Raw genomic sequence first — 18,352 nt, forward strand, 5'->3', positions numbered from 1 at the left:
CCCTACTTCCTCAACACATTAAATTGTTACTGTTCTAGTAGTTGCAGCTGTTGCAGCTGGAAGTTTGTCAGATGGATAAAAGGTTTATTTATTAACTTCTTTATTTAGTATTTATTAGAGGTAATGGTCATGGGCTTAAACTAGTAATTTTTCTTGTTTTACAGTTGTCTAAAAATAGGAATCTTTTTCCTTTTCCAGTTAAATTTATTTCCACAATGATACTGAAACCATATCTGAGAACTGTTAAAAATCAAGTATATATTTCAGCAGTTTCTTTAGTGTTTGAAGATGGAAGGAGAATCCTATCTTTATTATACAGCTGTATTTACCAGAGTGCTACGGTATTTTCTACTTATGTCCACAATGATGACCAGTTTCTCATGATTCCAAGTCTTGTATTCATTGATGTCAGTGGGTTTTGAAATTCTTGATAAGCAGCAGTATGTTAATTAAAACAGTATAATAGCATATTCCAGGTAATTTAAATATAATGAAAGACCTTCCACCTCACTTACCCATCCAAAAATGCATTGTATACGAAGCTGGCCTTAATTCTATATGCATTCACATAGCAAAAGGATCTGTAAAAAGTAACTGAACTATTGTAAGATTGTCATGTTTGCTAGATTTATTATTCTTCATCAAGACTGAAACTGCATTGTTGCTAAGCCATATTAGAGCCAAAGAGCTTTAAGTTTAGATGAAATTATTTTTCATTTAAAGAATAATCATAAAATTCTAGTATTTCCTGATACAATCATGAATATTTAATGCTGAGAACACTTCTGAAAACTTGATAGCAGGGTTTGAGCTCCCTAAACGTAACTTTCAGAACACGAGTTCCTCAAGTAAAGGAAACATTCACTTTATTTTTCATGCATGGTATAGCAAGTTGGTGTCATCTTAAGGTGATACAACCCATTTTAAAATAAAGTAAGCTTTTTTAGTCCTTCTTAAATACGAGACACCTCCCCCCCATCATTTAAGAAAATAAACCAAAACATAAAACTGGTAACTACTTGAACATAATTGACTTTTGAGGGGATTACATGTCTGATATTAACATAGGAATATAGTAAATAACACTTTCTCCTTCAAGGGAGAGTTTTCCACTCCTTACGTAGAGTCTTGATCTCTGGTTGGACAGGTTTATTTTTGTCTAATGGGAACTTGTTTAATATGTATGAAAGTTCTGCCAAATTTCACTTACGTATTCTGTAGTTCTGTACCCCTCAGCCTGATGCAAAGCCAGGGGGAAGAGTTGGTAGGTATATACTGGCTCCTCTGGCAAAGGTAGCTGTGACAAAGCCAGTACTCTTTTCAGTAGCTTGTCTCACTTTATATCGTGGTTTAACCCGGCTGGCAACTAAGCACCACGCAGCCGCTTGCTCGCTCCCCGCCTCTCCTCTCAGTGGGATGGGGGAGAGAATTGGGGAAAAAAAAGTAAGACCCGCGGGTTGAGATAGAGACAGTTTAATAAGAGAGGAGAATAACAATAGTGGTAATAATAATGGTAAGAGAATATACAGAATATATAAAATGCACAATGCAATTGCTCACCACCTGCTGACCAATGCCCAGCCCGTCCCGAGCAGCAATCCCTCCCTGAGCTGCGATCACTCCCCGAGCTGCCATCACTCTGCCCGTTACTGACCAACTTCCCCTGAGCACAACATATGGTATGGAATAGCCCTTTGGTCAGTTTGGGTTAGCTGTCCTGGCTGTGCTCCCTCCCAGCTTGTTACGCACCTGGCCGAGCAGGAGAAGCTCAAAAAGTCCTTGAGCAGTCTAAGCACTACTCGGCAACAACTAAAAACATCAGTATGTTATCAACATTCTTCTAGTACTAAATCCAAAGCACAGCACTATGCTAGCTACTATGAAGAAAATTAACTCTATCCCAGCCGAAACCAGGACACTTTACCATAGGAAGTTTCCTTCTTGCAGGAGATTCTCAAATATAAAGACAATTCTTAAATGTAGATGGATAAGGTTTAGAATGCCTTTCTTTACAGTGGTATTGCTAAACCATGCAAAGGAGCACAACCTCACGTAATAACTCTGCTTCAGTTCAAACTCAGAGCAGTTCAGATTGTTCTTGACCTGATTATTTTGCAGGTGTTTCTTGGTTGAGAGAGAACTGTTTGTCATGATCTTTTAGGCCTAACAAACACTGAACAAACTATGAATGAGGCTCTTACTTTCAGTCTCCTTTACGTGGAGTTTTTTTTCTGTATGATCTGTGATTCCCCTCTAAAAATGTTGTATTTTTTAATTGTTGCAGTGGGACATATGGAACACTGAAGTTGTTTGAGCTCTGTTGTCCCTTTGGTTGCAGAGACAGTGGCATATAGGATAAATTGAGCACTGAAAATACTGGTAGTAAGAGAAATTTTTAGGGCAGTATGTTTAGGCTGTAGGTAATATTCCTAGCAACTTGAATGGTCTGGTAGCAAAACTAATGCACGTATTACTGATTCTTAACTGTCCGAGGTGTCAGCTGACCCATGTAAAAATTAAGTGTGTTTTCAGTAAAGGGGGACTGTCAGGTTCACATTCTTTTACAGGTTGATTTCAAGCATGCATTTATTGAACTGTAACTTGTTCTGTGTTGGTACGTATGAATAAGAAAGTATGTTGTGCTCTGATCAGAAGTACATTTTAGGATCCATAGTGCTTAAAACTCTTGTAACAAGTGCATAGTGAAAGACTTTAAATGTTTGCCTGTATAGTTGAAACTTGCACAAAATTACCAAGGCCCACGCTTTTGACATGTATATAGAAGGTGTTGTATAGCTATGAACATCATGTAGCCAATTATGTCAATAATACTTTGTTCCAGAAACATACATTTGATCAAGGGTTTCTGGTAGTTTTGTGCCAAGCTGGGAGTTTGTATCTGGAGTAGAAGGTATTTTGTCTATGTGAGAAATAATGTGGCTTTATTCAGGTAGCTATTTGAAGGAAATACAAATATTCTGCAGCCCTTATCAGCATGTGGCTGGTGCCCTTGCTTCCATAAGCTAATTTCTCTTGGGCATAAAATTATGCTGCTTTTCCAGTTCCCTTCATTTTCAGGAAGAGAGAGAGGGATCCCAGAGAATGTAGATTCTGACTGGGAGCTTAAGGAAGACAAAAATCTGTGCCTGTAAAAGTCCTACAATTTCCTGTATTTGCTAGAAATCTAAATTGGTAATTGTTTTGGGATTTCCCTAAGTTCAGAAAAACAGCATGCTGAATTGTTGTCTAGGTTATTTGGCTACAGGAAGTGTAGTCACACAAAGTTATTGCTGTAATATGGCTATCGCTAATGGTCTCTGGGGAAGCAACAAATGTCCTTGGTTGTATTGGTCTTTTCTTGGTGGTGCTTAATTATTGAAGAGGCAGAGGTTATCTTACCATGAATACCTGAGACTCTTTTGAGAATGACACAGCTCTGCTCTTTAATGCTAATTGAAAGACAAAATACAGTCTGTTTCTTTAAACAGTACTTTTCTTCAAGCAAAGCCAACCCCTCCCACCTTACCTTTGTAGTAGATCTACTCTGTTATCAGACCTCTCATATGTTCTAATTTAAAATCAATTTTCTAGGGGCCAGTCTTTTTTGTAATCTACACCAGCAAAAATAATTCCACATTGGATCAGTTTTAATGCATTTTTTTTATTATAAGAAAAATAAACGTTTGCACTTTAAATTATATTAGCCTAAATCCTGGAATTTTTCCAGAAACTCAAAGAAAAAAAGTGTGTTCTGCAGTTACAGGCTGTGCTTTGTGGTGATGACCCTCCAGGAGTCCTAGCAACTTTTACTTGTCACTGAGCCAGTGGTGCAAGATGAAGTCCTTTTCCAGACCTAGGACCCCCATAGGAAGTTCACTAGTCTCCTTCTCAGACCCACTGAATTATCTCTGGACCTCAGGGGTGAGACTGTAACTGCCTTAAATAAATACCTTTTTCTGCGTAAACTAACCTTATAAATCCAGAATTATATGAAACAACGTTTCTAATACAAACTGAACTAAATAAATCTTTGCTCCCTTACTTAAAGGTATAACTGAAAATGGGATTTTTTTCCATAAAGTGCACATTATTCTTAACAGAACAGTATGGAATACAATATGTGCTTATGATAAAGCTGGCATACAACTTCATTTTTATGAACTAGAATAATTAACTTCAGGAGTCATGATTTTGTTCAGAAAGGGATGCTGCTCTTTCTGTCAAATTATATTGCTGTATAGAATCATATCATTTTTAGTAAGAGTACAAAATCTGGGTGATAACTTTGCAATTTATTTTTGCTAAACTTTATAGACCGACGGTTCATGGTATGTAGATTGTCCCTTTCCATTTACTTTGTGATTACAGTAATGAGTCTGTATATCAAACCTTGTAATCATCCCTGTAGCTAATACCGTGTTTTCTGATCCAAATAGATAGTATGTTTCTACTGTTTCAGCATTCCTACAGAAAGCAGTAAAACCTTCTTTGGACGGGGAGTGCAGTGTGTAGAATGGATGCTTACTGAAGACTGAATGTCTGTTGTTTGACCTGTGTTACGGAGCTAGGCTGCTGAATGAGGTTCTAGTTCTTACTAAAATCAACCTATTTGGATTGAGATGATTAATTTATCTATAGCTTGTGAACTAAATAACCGGTATTAGTTTCTTACTAATTTAGCTAGCTTCAGGTGACCTTGAGAGAGAGGAGACTGTGTGCCCTAAAGCTTTATTGTGTGTTTGTCATCTTATGATCGTATTACCTTTTAGGCAACAGATCCTCTCAATCTCATTAAATTGTGATGCACTAGGATTGGTGTACATCAGCAGCCCTTCTTCCAGCAGGTGTTTGAAATCCTTTTGTATTCCAGCTAGTCCACTGCTAGGTCGGGATTTTTTTCCATTTGTTGGAGGCACTTGTTCCAACAGTAGCAATACAATCTGGGTTTTCTGTTTCTCAGGCTTTTCTTGAAGAATTCCATAGGAAAGGATATTTGACTACTATTTTTTAATTACTCCAAAGTGATTAGTGAAGAACTGAAGTGGATTCTAAATAATGAACCCCTTCCCCAAAAATTAAAACAAACAAAAAAATCCTTTCCATAGCAGATTCTTGAGAGCATTGTGAATTCAAGTGGTCTGTCATAGAAATAGTTACCCAGAACTATCCTACAGAAATACCTGCAATGGTCCAAAACTTATAAAAAAAAAAGTTAATTAGAGATCATTTCAGGGTAAAGATTGAAAGTTTCTCCTTTCATAGAAAGGACTCTCAGTGAAGGAGCAATTGCCTCAATAAGGTGTGTGTATTTGTGTTTTTTTTTTAAGAGGAGGTTAATTTTTCATCAGCATAATAGAAGTTAATGCAAAAGAGAGAAATTACTGTTCTTTAGCAAAGACCAAAATAGAACTTTCCAATGCATTTTTGTTGGCCATACCTTAGTGTTGCCCATAGATGGGCTGTCCGTTGTGCACTTTTAACATTTTTGTATGCTTTGCCACCATCTTACTGCTGATTTGTCTTACGTAAAACACACCCTGCATTGCACAAAATGTTTGTCATGAGCAGTGCTCATGAAGTACTCATTGTCTCCATGTCCACCCTATCTCATAAAGAGCACAGGATTTCTGCAGGCAACTGGAGTCAGTGTTTCCTTCATGTACTGAAACCTGTCAGGTACAGAACTCTACCGCTTATTCCTGCTTTCTTCTTAATCTACGTGCTTGCATCAGGATAGCACATGGTCAGCAAATGTGATGTTGCAGGGTTGGCAGAGAAATTCAAGTAAGACCAGATTGTCTGTAGGGCGCTTACTGAGAAAAGTGGCAGCAGTGGACAAGAGTGGCGGAGTGGACACAAACAAGAAGAGTGTTGGCAAGGGAATTGGAAACATGGAAACAAGTGAAGGAGAAATGACTGTGAAAGAGCCTCATAAGGCTGGCAGATGTGTAATGAAGTAAGGGGCTAGATGTAGCCCATGCTCTGAATTACCATACCTTTTTTTGGTATTTTCTTGCTGATTTGCTAGTATGTGTTTACTCAGTGTTCAAATGAGAAAATAGGGGTAGAAAACAGAGTAATAAGTAAATAGTTTTTTTTTATATGAAGATTAAGAATGGTTTTGCGGGTGCAGTGTATTTGTGGCAATACTTCGTGTTGATCAGATCAAAGCCAAGTTGGCTTTGCTAACTCCCCTGTGTTCAAAATCTAGCAAACATGTTTTCATTTACTTTTCTGCTCCATTTCTCTTGCTCTCAAAGAGCAAGATTTTGTCCTTGTGAAAATACCGAGTAGAAACACTGATAATATCTTGGTTTTCTGCTTTATGTCAGGGAGGAAATCAAAGTTAGAGGTAAATACTACCTGGTACTACAAAGCATAATACACTAACAGTTGTTTCAACAGCAGTACAGAATGAAGCCAGGTGAAAATGTAAAAATCTGTTTTCTACTAGTCGTTTAAAGACTTTTACTATTCTCTGTTATTTGTTTTCCTAAGAATAATGGATTTTATTTAAAAATAATCTGGAAAGTACTTTGAAAACTTTGAACTTTGAATGCACTGCATATTGCTTGTTACTTCCCTTTTTCTTTAACCTTTTCTGAACTTTTTGAAGGACTGCTACTGCTCTACTACAGATGAAAAAGTGTGGGCATGCCAGACATTGTCTTCTGTAACTTAGCTTTTAAGTCACCTAGGCTTGAGAGCAGGCTGTATGTACATGCCTCTTCACGATGCTTTCTGACCAAATAATAAGACTTCTGAGCCTCCTTCAGTCCAGCTTTGGCTTACTCAGAAATTGCATAATGGTTCCCTGGGAATCATGCCATCTTTTCTGTGATTTTATAGAGGGAAAATGAATTCAATTAAAGCTTTCTTAAATTGTTTCAAGTTCTTAACTAATGGATCAAAAAATGTTGGAATTAAAATGCAATTATATATGTAAAGGGTCAAAATATGCTTTAAAATACGAACAATTTCTTATAGCAAGATAATTTAAGGTACTGTTGAGATGAATATACCTGCAGTCTGCCATCTGCTTTTTTTTTTGTTTTAGCTGTGTTCTTAATGGAGTCTATAGTACACAAGAAGCCCCCTACATGCTCAGTTTGATTTGAAGTACTTCATACCTCCTAATTATTTTTACATAATTTGGAAGTTAACCTTTTAAATACAATGTAAAATTACTCAAGATTGAATGTTCTCATAATATTTGAATTTTGTTTCAGAGCAAAGTAGAAGAGATGATTTGGAAGCTTTAGGTCATATGTTTATGTATTTTCTCAGAGGAAGCCTTCCATGGCAAGGTTTAAAGGTAGTGGTTTTTGATACCTTCTTCTATCCTATTTTCAGATCATCAGCTTTTCTTGCCATGATCTTTTCTTTTTAAAGTTTGTCTGCAAGCTGTATAACTTCAGAAGCTTGTTTTATTCTTGTATCATAGGCTGATACATTAAAAGAACGTTACCAGAAAATTGGAGACACAAAACGAGCAACCCCTATAGAAGTATTGTGTGAAAACTTCCCAGGTAATGTCTACTGTTAATAAAAATGTGTATTGATTTAGAAAATGAAACTGGCGTAGATAATTGTTTAAGATCTGGCTTTAAAAATAAAATAATGCTTCCAAATAAGTGTATAATATACTATGGCAATAGATACAAGAATTATCCTTTGAAGCAGCACTAAGCTGATGCTGGTGTTCTAATATAGATTGTTCTAAAGAAAACATAAAAAAGTTATTATGATACATATTCTTGTGATGATCAACTAGTCTAGACTTACATCTTCACACATAAAATTTTGCAAGCCTTTTCAGCTCAAATCTGATATCATCCCTTTTTAAAACAAGCGGCATTAGAAACAGCTTGAAATAACATTTAGAATAACTTGCAAGTTGTTTCAAGTGTTGCTTCTGATTGTCCTGAAGTGCACTGAGAATCAGTGAGGTATTGGAAAATTGGAGAGAAGCAAATATTACATTTTTTAAAAGTTGGAGTAATCAGCTCAGGACAAGGGACACACATGACATGGACATGATTTTGCCAAAATTGAAATAAGCACCTTGAAAAATAATCACAGTGTCATTGGTAGGCAAAATGGATTTGCTGAGAACAGCTCATAACAAACCGGTTTGATTTCCTCTCGTGAAAAGAAATCCTGTCCACAGCAGGCCTTGTGAACAAGAGGCGGGTGTTTTATGTCATGAAATCTTAGTGCTTTTGCTTTTGATGGTCTTTTTAAGTATCCTAACAAGTAATCTTAAAAGCATAATTCAGAAGGATCTACTATGGGAAGAAGAGTGTAAAATAATTTGAAGTTAAGTACATTGTTGCCAAATTTGAAACACGAAATGGTATTCCACAGAGATCTATGCTGGGTCTGTTCAGTACTTTTGAGTGCCTTGTATAATTGAGAATGTTTATTAAACTTGCAAATGATAAGTTTGAAATTTGTAGGCTCAACAGTGGAGTTAGAATGGAAAGACCCTGACAGACTACAAATACAGTCTTAAAAATGTAAAGTACAGTTCAATAAATCACATTCAGAGTAGTATAAGAAGCTAGGATCAAATCTGAATTAAGAATTATTGGCTATGGAAAGATTCCTTAGGTAATGAGTCAAAGTCAGTTGGTCACATAGTAAATGCAATTGGACGGTGTCATGCTGCTATATTTTTAAAAACAAACAAACCAACCCTATACTAAATTGGATTATATAAACAGGAAATAGCCTGAAAGACACATGAAATGCTGTGTTCAGTCTACCTGATTCTGTAAAGCCTCAGATGAAGCAGTATGTTCAATTTTGGGGACTATACTTCAAGAAAACGCATCCTATTTTAAGGATAAACCCATAAAGAAGTAGGAGTGCTTATATGCCATATATACTAGACCTATCACCAAAAACTGAAGGCATGATGATTGGCTTAGTCAAGATTGTGAGGGAAAGAAGTTCTCCCGTACCTTTCGGGTGCTACAAACACGAATCGGTTTGCTATGGCCACAGCAGCTAGGACAAGGTAACGGATGCAATCCAAACCAGTTAAGTTTAGACTTGAAGTCCTGTGTTTCAAATATACTGAAGAATATGAAGGGGTTGCCATTGCCAGGGAGGCTATGGAGTTTCTTTTACTGGAGTTGTGTGAAAGCAAACCAGGCAGACATGTCTGTAACCGATTTGCTATGGGATAGGGTGGTGTACTATGTGGCCTTTTGGAGTTCTTTCAAACCCTGTGGTAAAAAATCACTCCATTATAATTTTTTCATATGTTTTTCATTTCACTTTCTTCTGTGTATTAAAAAAAATAAAATCAAGTGAAATTGGCTTTTGTTATGGAACTTAGAGGAAAATTGACAAATTCTTAAACATGGGGAAAAAAAAACCTGTTCTGGAATATAAATCTTCATCCAGTAATGTATGCATGTCTTTGCATGTTGATGATTTTTTGTGTGTGTGTATTTGCTAGAATCCTTTAAAAATTAAGTATGTAAATTAAGGTTTATATGGTGCAATTTCTGGAAATAATTATGCATTAGTAGCTCTATGTATCTAGTGGACTGTTTCCACCAAATTTAGTCAAGCACATGCTTGTTGTTTGGATCTGAAAAAGGAACAGGGAAAATATACTTGACCTTGGAGAACACAAAATATAAACTACTTCAATAGTACATAATAAATTTTCATAATAAGTATATTCTTGTATGGGGAAGTTTTTACATACCAGATATCTGAGTATTTTCTACCTTTTCCTATCCTTCTTGTCACTTATGACATAGAATATAATGAGAAGTATAACCACCATCATTTCAATTCTTTTCAGTCAGCCGGCAGACTGAGTTAGCTGATTGATGCTCCATAAGGCAAGGGAACTCTGTAGTATCAGTGAAAGATACTTTGGTCTTTGTCACATGTGAAACACCTTTTTCATCCCCTGTTCTGTGGAATTGTACTGTCTTTGAGTGTGCAACATTACTGCTGTTTCAAGCCTTGTATAAAATATGAACAAGGGTTTAAACTCTGGAGTTTCTACTTCAAATGCGTGATAAGGGTGGTATTTGATTTTTGGAGTCAGCCCATTTTAACAGATTCAGCTGCATTAAATGGCTCAGTTCCAGCCTTTATACCTCTGAAGACATGCCTTGCATGCTTTGGGTTCCGGTTTACATTGGGAAAGTATGGTTAAAGAGGTCACTAGCAATGTGTCAACACTTTTCTTCACCTTTTTCAAACACTGATCTCCTTGGCTGGTATTGCTGAAGAGTCTTCCTGGTCTGCTGAGCTGGTTCTTAGATGTCAAGGAATTCCTCCTATCCGCTGCTCCATCTGCTCATGCCTAAAATACACCTCTTAATACTCTGTTTTTACCAGAGTATTAAGAAATTTGGGATGTCTCGGCACCATTGTCCTGGGGTGCATTCTTGATAACACCAACATGATGTTGCCTCACAATTTTTGGTTATCAAGCTGGTCTAAAACCTTCACTTTCCCTTCTTCTATCCCACTATCTCTGAAAAACTTTAACTTAGCATAGCTCAGTCTTAGCACTGCCTCTGCACTTCTCCGCTATCCTCTGTCAGAAGATAGGCTTCTTACGGCACCTTGTTTGTACCACTAATGTCAGCTTCTCCAGACTCACTGGAATGTGATGTGTGGGTCAAGGTGAGTGTGCAGTGATACTGTTGTGCTGTTTCTGACATACATACCTCTTCATGGGATCTGTGAGTGCTGGTGGCATCTACTTTTAACCTTATTTGTTCTCTGACTTTCTGATCATATAGAAGTGCTTTCTCATGTACTTTGGGACCATGTGAACAGCTTTTTTGTCTTGAGAGTGAGGAGCCATTGCTATTCTCAGAATGGCTTGCCAGTGGGTAGTTTGCCACTCTTTCATGACCTACAAATGTTCCTAAAGAAGTTAGATTTTAAGAGCTCTTTCCACCTGGAACTCATGTCCCAGGACTTGGGTCGAGTGCTTCACCTGATCCACATTAGACTGTGAGAAACTGCTGCAGTACTCTATTCCAAACCATTGCAGTGTGATTTTTATTTTTCCTTTTTTTTTTTCTTTCTGTAACAGAAAGGCATTGATAGATGCAGTCTGAATGAACCAAAATTTCAGTATGGTTAGGTTGTTGCTCTCTTCACTCTTCCGCTCCTTTAGTTCTTTCTTATAACACCTGCTGGAGTGGAAGGACTGATAGGACTTGGTCTTTTGTGAAAACTTGTTAGCGTTTATGTCTTCTCATGTATTTTCACATGCCCCTCATTTCACTGATTTCTGAAGGAGTTATTGCAAATGTAGTCACATATCTGAGCAGTTTTTCAATGGGATTTGAAGCTTGTGCTTCAGATGTACATGAATCCTCCCTTTCAGCCCTTGGGTTCTTGTAGTCTTCTGTCCATAAGGATGCTTGTTCCTTAGACCTATTGTTTCAGAAGCCTTTCGTGGCCTATACCCATTATCAAGAATGGGACTTCTGTATGCTCTATTCACCTGCAAAGACCTTTATGCTGGAACTATTGTCTTAACTAGAAGGTTCTGGCTGCTAGTGCACAATCTGTACTTCATACCCTTTAACGACTAGGAGAGCTCTTTCCTTTTATCTTTACAGGTCCAGGCCTTTTCAGAAATCTCCCTGGTTGTCTCCACTACTGGGAGACTCTTATAATTTCCATGTAACACTACCCAAATGAATCTCCATTTGTATGCTGACATGGTATTTAAACAGCGATATTAAACTGACACTGGTCAGAAGTCATTCTACAAGAGTTCAGGTAACCTTAGTACTTCTCTGCAGTGTTTCTGTTCAGGATATTTGCCAGTTCTGATCAATACCTTCGCATAACATGATGCCTGAAGCATTGAGCGCTGCTGCAGCCTTCCATAATCATACTACAGTTACAGCTCAACAGAGCCTGTACTGAGTGGTTTTTGTCAGGATAATTGGAGCTGCCCACTTTAGAACATACGTGTGGATCATCTCTTAAAGAAAGGAAGGTAATATTCCAATAACAAGTGTTCTTTGAGACATGGTCTACCCTGTACATTCATATACCACCTTCTTTACCTTTCCTTAGGTTTGTCTTTGTACAACTAATTGCAAAAAAAAAAAAAAAAGTAGGGGCATTTTCTCCCCACTTTCTTGGCACACTCTGCACCAGGATTGGAAGGTTGAATGGAAGATCTCGACAGGTAGTGCAAAGGAGGGTCACTAGGTAGGATATGTTTAGAATATGGCAGTGTATCTTGAAGAATATTACTACTATTAAGTAACTTTTCTTTCTGGTATTCACAATTCTTCATGGTGAACAACTGTCCAGATTTTATGGTTAGAGGTAGAAGTTTGCTTTAAAATGTCATAAAAAGTTCTGGTTTTTGAATACCATTAAAACAGGTATGGTAATTACATATGTTTCTCATTTATACAGAGGAAATGGCTACATACCTACGTTATGTAAGAAGGCTAGATTTTTTTGAAAAGCCAGACTATGACTACTTAAGAAAGCTCTTCACAGACTTACTTGATCGGAAAGGCTATATGTTTGATTATGAATATGACTGGATGGGCAAACAATTGGTGAGTACAATTAAGCTATTAGTACTATACTGGGTTTTTTGCGTGATCAGTTTAAGCCAGTGTTAGTCGTAGGTTTCAGAATACACGTGCATCTCATGGCTGTTAAGAGTTGTGAACAGCTGCTATTGCAAACCTGTTTCCAGCTTGCAATGTTTCATATTGAGTCTCTTTCCAAACATGTACTCTTAATATGAAAGTAAATCTCTGTTCAATCCAAAATGACATTGTAGGAGTTCAGACTGTTTTTTGAGTTGAAGGGTTTTAAAACTTTACAGTTGGTTGTCATTATTGCATGTGTTTTCTTGCTTTGGGGACTTCCTTGCTCCCAGTATTTTTAAAATGAGAGCACAGTCACTTCTCTGCATCTGAGGTATACTTCAGATATTTATCAGTTCACTATGAAGAAACTGTCTATACTTTATATGCAGTTCTAATGAAATATGGTATATGTTTCCATCACAGTGCAACTATATTTACAGAAAATACTGTGTTTATATTCTTTAAAGAAAAGAATAAAAGGTGAATTTTGCAGCACCTCAAATTTTTCCTTGCTTCTTTTTAATAAGTAGGGAAGGGGTTGTGTGTGTAAGCTGGACAATTTCAGATTATACATTTTATCCTGAAGGTCCTTGTGTGGCTCTCTGAAAGAATCATAGTATTTTATTGCTAAATCTTTTTTCAGTGTTTAGCATTAAAAATTACTTTAAGCCTGTCTTCAGACTTTCAACAGAATGTCCTAACTGCTAACTGCAGAAAACAGCAGCCTAAAGTCTTTCAGAAAATTAATGCCTCAGAATACTCAGAATTGCTACTTCATGAAATTGTGTAAGTCTTGGTTTGACTCTTTTGGTTTTGTTATTATTAAATATCTAGTGAAGTTTTTGCTTTAATTTGGTAATTTTGGGTTATGAGAAACTGTCAGATTTAAAGATTAATCTCCATTACAAAGCAGTAACTTCTGGTAAGACTTAGAAATTTATTTTTTTTACCAGTTGCTACATATTGTTTGTATTTGTAGCCTACTCCAGTGGGTTCAATACATGCAGACCCTGCACTGTCTTCAAACAGAGAAGCTTATCAGCACAGAGATAAAATGCAACAATCCAAAAATCAGGTAAATCGCTCATGTAAGATTATCAGCATTACTTTGTCTTTTGTCTAATGATTTGTGCTATGTTGTTGCTTTTATTAGAACTCCAAAATAAAATTGACTGCAGGTTTTCTTTGTATTTTCTTTCATTTACGTAGAGCCTTGCTAAGGTACTTCTACATCTGTAGACTTCAACATGTCCTAAAAGGTTGCTTGTTTGATGCTATGATATAATGTAGCTTACATCAGTAGTGAATTTTCTCTCTGTGGATACTTTTTAAAATTTGTTTCAGTTCTCTGTTTTTAATCACTGTCTCTTCCTCATACACTGTATCATCTGTTGGGTTCGAACATGTATGTATAGCACTTCCACTTTTTTTAAACTGGGATAATGACCAAGGTGGTAAAAACATTAGGAATTTAGATCTGTGTCCATTTACCTAAGTTAAGTTACAGGTTGTGTGAGGGACTTTGTTTCTTACTAGGAATTTTGAGTTTTAGCTACTCGTCTATGAAAATGTATGTGTAGGCATATATAAGTATACAGATAATGTTGAAGTCTCTATAGGAATTGAGTATGTAGTGCTTCTGTGCTTTTAAAATATAATACGTAATAATTAATGCATGAATTGTTTATTTTTGGAATTTTTATTTCTTCTTTTGCATATATTCCTAATGCATTCAAATACTAGTCAACAGACCATAGGGCAGCTTGGGACTCACAGCAAGCCAATCCACATCATTTGAGGGCTCACCTAGCAGCTGACAGACATGGTGGCTCGGTACAGGTATTTTCTGCTTCTTTGCATGACTTAATCAGATATTCTGCATTATGTAATACTAGCTTCCCATAATGCATGACATAATTCCTGTTTTCATATTAAGCTTGCTTTTCAGTAATGTTCAGAATGGTTCCTATTGTTCCCTGCTTCACAATTGCTAAAATGAAATTAAAACAGGTGCAGAAAACTGTGGATCTTTTTGTATGTGGAATTTCTGCTACGTGTTTCTTAGAGAAAGCCTAAAACAATGGAACTATCTCTCTTTTTGAGAAAATCTAGACTTACATCAGTGCAACAGAAGTTTAGAGATACTATTTAGTTGTATTAGCAACTAAACCACTATTGACTGAATTCAGTGTTGTTCAAGTCACATTTTTTGTTCCCTAAGAAAACTTCAAATGGAAGTGTGAAGTAGTGATTTTTGCTTAAGCTTTATTACTTTTGTTCAAAAGTAATAGTTGTCAAAAACTATTTTGTCAAAAAACTATTTTGTCAAAACTTTTGTCAAAAAATAGTTGACTAGAAGAATGTTTCCTAGGGAGGTACTTCAAGCTTACGGGTGGAAAGCTGAGTAGAAACCACAAATTTTTTCTTTATTATTTATTTCATTTTCAAAGAGCTTTTTTTCCTGGTTTCCTCTTAATTTTACTTCTTGGTGTCTTGCTCTTTGAATGTATTCAGGGGCAAGTTGCTTGGGGTAATACATAAGGAAGTCTAAATCTAATATAGAAGAATTCAAAATGCTAGCTGCAAAGTCTATATGAGGTTTTGAGCATTCAGTCCAGAATAAAAATAATTTAGCTTTGTAAAGTGTTATCTGGGGAAATTTTTTTTTCTGCTGCATTTTTAATTCTGACAATCTAAGTTACATATATTTCTTCTGAAGTTCTGTTTTGAAAAAATTTGTCAATGCCTGAAGAATGAGAAGTCCAGGGTAAAAAACCAGTGCTGTAGTCTCACCAGTGTGATAATTCCGTATCTTCTTTAAATGCTTTGAAACTAAATTCAAACTTAACATTCTCTGGATTTTGCTGCTTTAGAAACTACCATCATGTGTCATGTAAGAAAAGCTAGTGGATGCTAATTATCACTATGCATCAAGAAAAGTTTAAAAATTGTTCTTTGCTTCCCATTAACAAATATTCTGCAAACTTTACCTGTATATTTAGCTTGAATAGTTGTCTCAACACCAGTTTAAAGGTAGTAATTTATATTTTGAGAACAGTATAGCAATGTGGAATCAAAATTGGACTTGAAATTGTATCTTTATTTTTTCTGTGGCAAAAGTGAGTCATTGCCCATCTCTGAGATTGGTTTTATGCTGATTTATCCATATTTCTGCAAGACAAGAAAATCTGGCAGATATTTGTATTTTAAAGTGACAATAGAATTTTTTTTAGGTCACTGTTATTACAGTCATCTGTAATGCTACTGCTGATGTCATCACTGGGATTCTTTTGTAGAAAATTATTAAAATGTGTTAGTGATTCTTCACTGTAACATATTAAGTTCAAGTGGACTGAATGTTGATATGTTGGTACATAGTTTTATGCTTTTAGTAATGAAGTTCATGTGGGAAACATTCAGGTTCTAAATGGTTTGTTCATTAATAGTAATCATTCTGGGGTTTGTATTAATTTAAGTTATCCCAGACTGTCTAGGCCTTTGTTAGAGATACACTAATATGCTTAATCATGTCTAATTTACTTTGTAACATCAGTTCATTGTTAAAGTTCAAAAACTACTAGGAAACTGAGTTGTAAAGGGAAGACCTTCAGAAATAGTTTACATCCCTTCTTCCACTTTTCTCTGTTTGGAATAAGATGAAAATGCTGCAGTGTGGCAATCCGTCTTTCTAGTTTGTGTAGCCTTTTTAATGAGAGCAACTTGTAGCTCCCAATAGTTCATTCAGCAACTTCCTGTGTCTTTATTTTTATAAGTTTGCCTCATATTTGCCATATATTTGCCTCAGTTTCTAAAAATGTCAGTTGTACAACACTGAATTGTTTCCTTCTCTGCATGAACTCCAAACTGCATATGCACTCATAAAGACTGTACTAATCTGTTTGTTAATTTTTTTCATAACTTGCTAACTGGTCTCCTTTGTCTTAGTATTTCTCTTCCTGTTTTCTCATTTGGAAATTCTTTAAAAGGAGGTTAGATTACAAGGTTGTGTTAAAGAGTTCCCAGTGGAGTGCCATGGGCCTTGAAAGGTGCTTAGGAACTGCTTGAAAGGTTAGATATTGGATGCAAGTAGTTTTGAGTTGCAAGACACCTCTCCTTCAAGAAGCCAAGATAGCAATGTGTTAGATGAAACAAATCAATGTCCCTAAACTGTTGTGAATTAAAAAGGTAGAGTGAATTTTTTTGATTCTTTTAACTGAAAGCTTTTTGCAGGTAAAATTTAGCATTCTGTAGTATCACTAATAAATTGCTCTAGGCATGCAGGCTGGCTATATTTTTTGAAGAGTGGAGAATTCAGTTACTGAGATTGCTAATGGAATGAAGGATTATTTTCTATCTCTCTTTTCAAATTTTTGCCATTCCTTATTGTGATTATAAGCATGAAAATAAGTAAATTCATTTTATGAGAGACTTTCTGAGTATTTTTTTTGAACACAGCAAGTAAAAGATTAGTTTATATGTTAATCCAAAACAAAGCATGGAACTAGCCTGAAGATTTACTGTTACCATTTGGGGAATAGGTATTCAGGCTTAACTTTGTCATATTACAACTGGCCCTTACCAAGCTTCTAATGGACCATAGATCTAAGAAACTAAATGTTCCACAATTAATATGTCTCATTATTAGGTAGTGGGTCTAGTATTGTAAGTTTGTTTACCTTATGGCAAAGAAGGTAGCAAGAAACAGCCAATGTGATGCATATGCTTCGTAATATATGTGCTCTTCAAATTAAACTTCCAAAGAACGGATTACATTTGAAGGAACTAAATTTAAACCAGGGTAATTCTGATCTGTTACCAAATTGCTTAAATTTGGTTTAGATTTTCAGTTTAGTGGTTAATCTCCCGCTTGTATGTGGGCAAGTAGTTTAAGTTAATCTTCAACACTGCAACACTTCTAATTTGAAACTTAGTTTAAAATAATAGTTTTAAGAAAACTAATTCTGTGACTATTAATGGAAAAATGTTCATGTGCTTTTTGTTAACAGAATTTTTAGGCACAAACCCAACTTTAATATCCACATTTTTTCACTACAGTTGTGTACAAAACTATTAAGAGATTATCTGTGCCTCCCATCTTTCATCAGGCTACTGAGGAAATCCAGTCCAACTCCAGTCATAAGTACAGAAATGAAATTAGAAATTCCTCCTTAAGCACTGTTAGTTTTGTGTATCGGTTTTTCTCTCTCCTTTCCACTATGATGAACCTTCCTTGTGTCTTATTTGTCGTACATCCTGCCTACAGAATTTGGTGTGTCACACCTTCAGTGTATAAGCTGTCTTCCCAGGTGACTCTCGTTCAATTTTGTTACATTCCCATATCTTTCTACTTGTATTTTGCTGATTCTTGAGATGATTGGCATGTAGTCTGAGAGAAAGGTCTAGTGGTTGATCTAACTTAGAATCATATAGAATCATAGAATGTTTTGTGTTGGAAGGGACCCCTAGAGGTCATCTAGTCCAAGCCCCCTGCAGTGAGCAGGGACACCGCTAACTAGATCAGGTTGCTCAGTCCAAGCTGGTCTTCAATGTTTCCAGGCGTGCGGCATCCACTACCTCCCTGGGCAACCCGTTCCAGTGTTTCACCACCCTCATTGTAAAGAATTTCTTCTTTATATCCAGTCTAAACCTACCCTGCTTCAGTTTAAAGCCATTACCCCTTGTCCTGTCACAGCTGGCCCTACTAAAAAGATTTTCCCCATCTTTCCTTTAGG

General features: G+C 36.2%; 1 protein-coding gene across 6 annotated transcripts in view; it reads left to right on the plus strand.

Moving 5' to 3' along the window:
* CSNK1G3 (casein kinase 1 gamma 3) overlaps positions 1–18,352 on the plus strand; it is a 92,761-nt gene that overhangs the window by 59,629 nt on the left and 14,780 nt on the right. For all 6 annotated transcript variants that reach the window (XM_009636552.2, XM_009636553.2, XM_035892104.1 and 3 more), the window contains 5 exons: positions 7,230–7,315; positions 7,445–7,529; positions 12,433–12,581; positions 13,600–13,695; positions 14,364–14,459. In XM_009636552.2, coding sequence (XP_009634847.1) covers positions 7,230–7,315; positions 7,445–7,529; positions 12,433–12,581; positions 13,600–13,695; positions 14,364–14,459 — 512 coding nt within the window. The remainder of the gene's footprint in view (positions 1–7,229; positions 7,316–7,444; positions 7,530–12,432; positions 12,582–13,599; positions 13,696–14,363; positions 14,460–18,352) is intronic.

The sequence above is a fragment of the Egretta garzetta genome, unplaced genomic scaffold (genome assembly GCF_000687185.1).
Source record: "Egretta garzetta isolate BGI_Z169 unplaced genomic scaffold, ASM68718v1 scaffold473, whole genome shotgun sequence".
Taxonomy (NCBI): domain Eukaryota; kingdom Metazoa; phylum Chordata; class Aves; order Pelecaniformes; family Ardeidae; genus Egretta; species Egretta garzetta.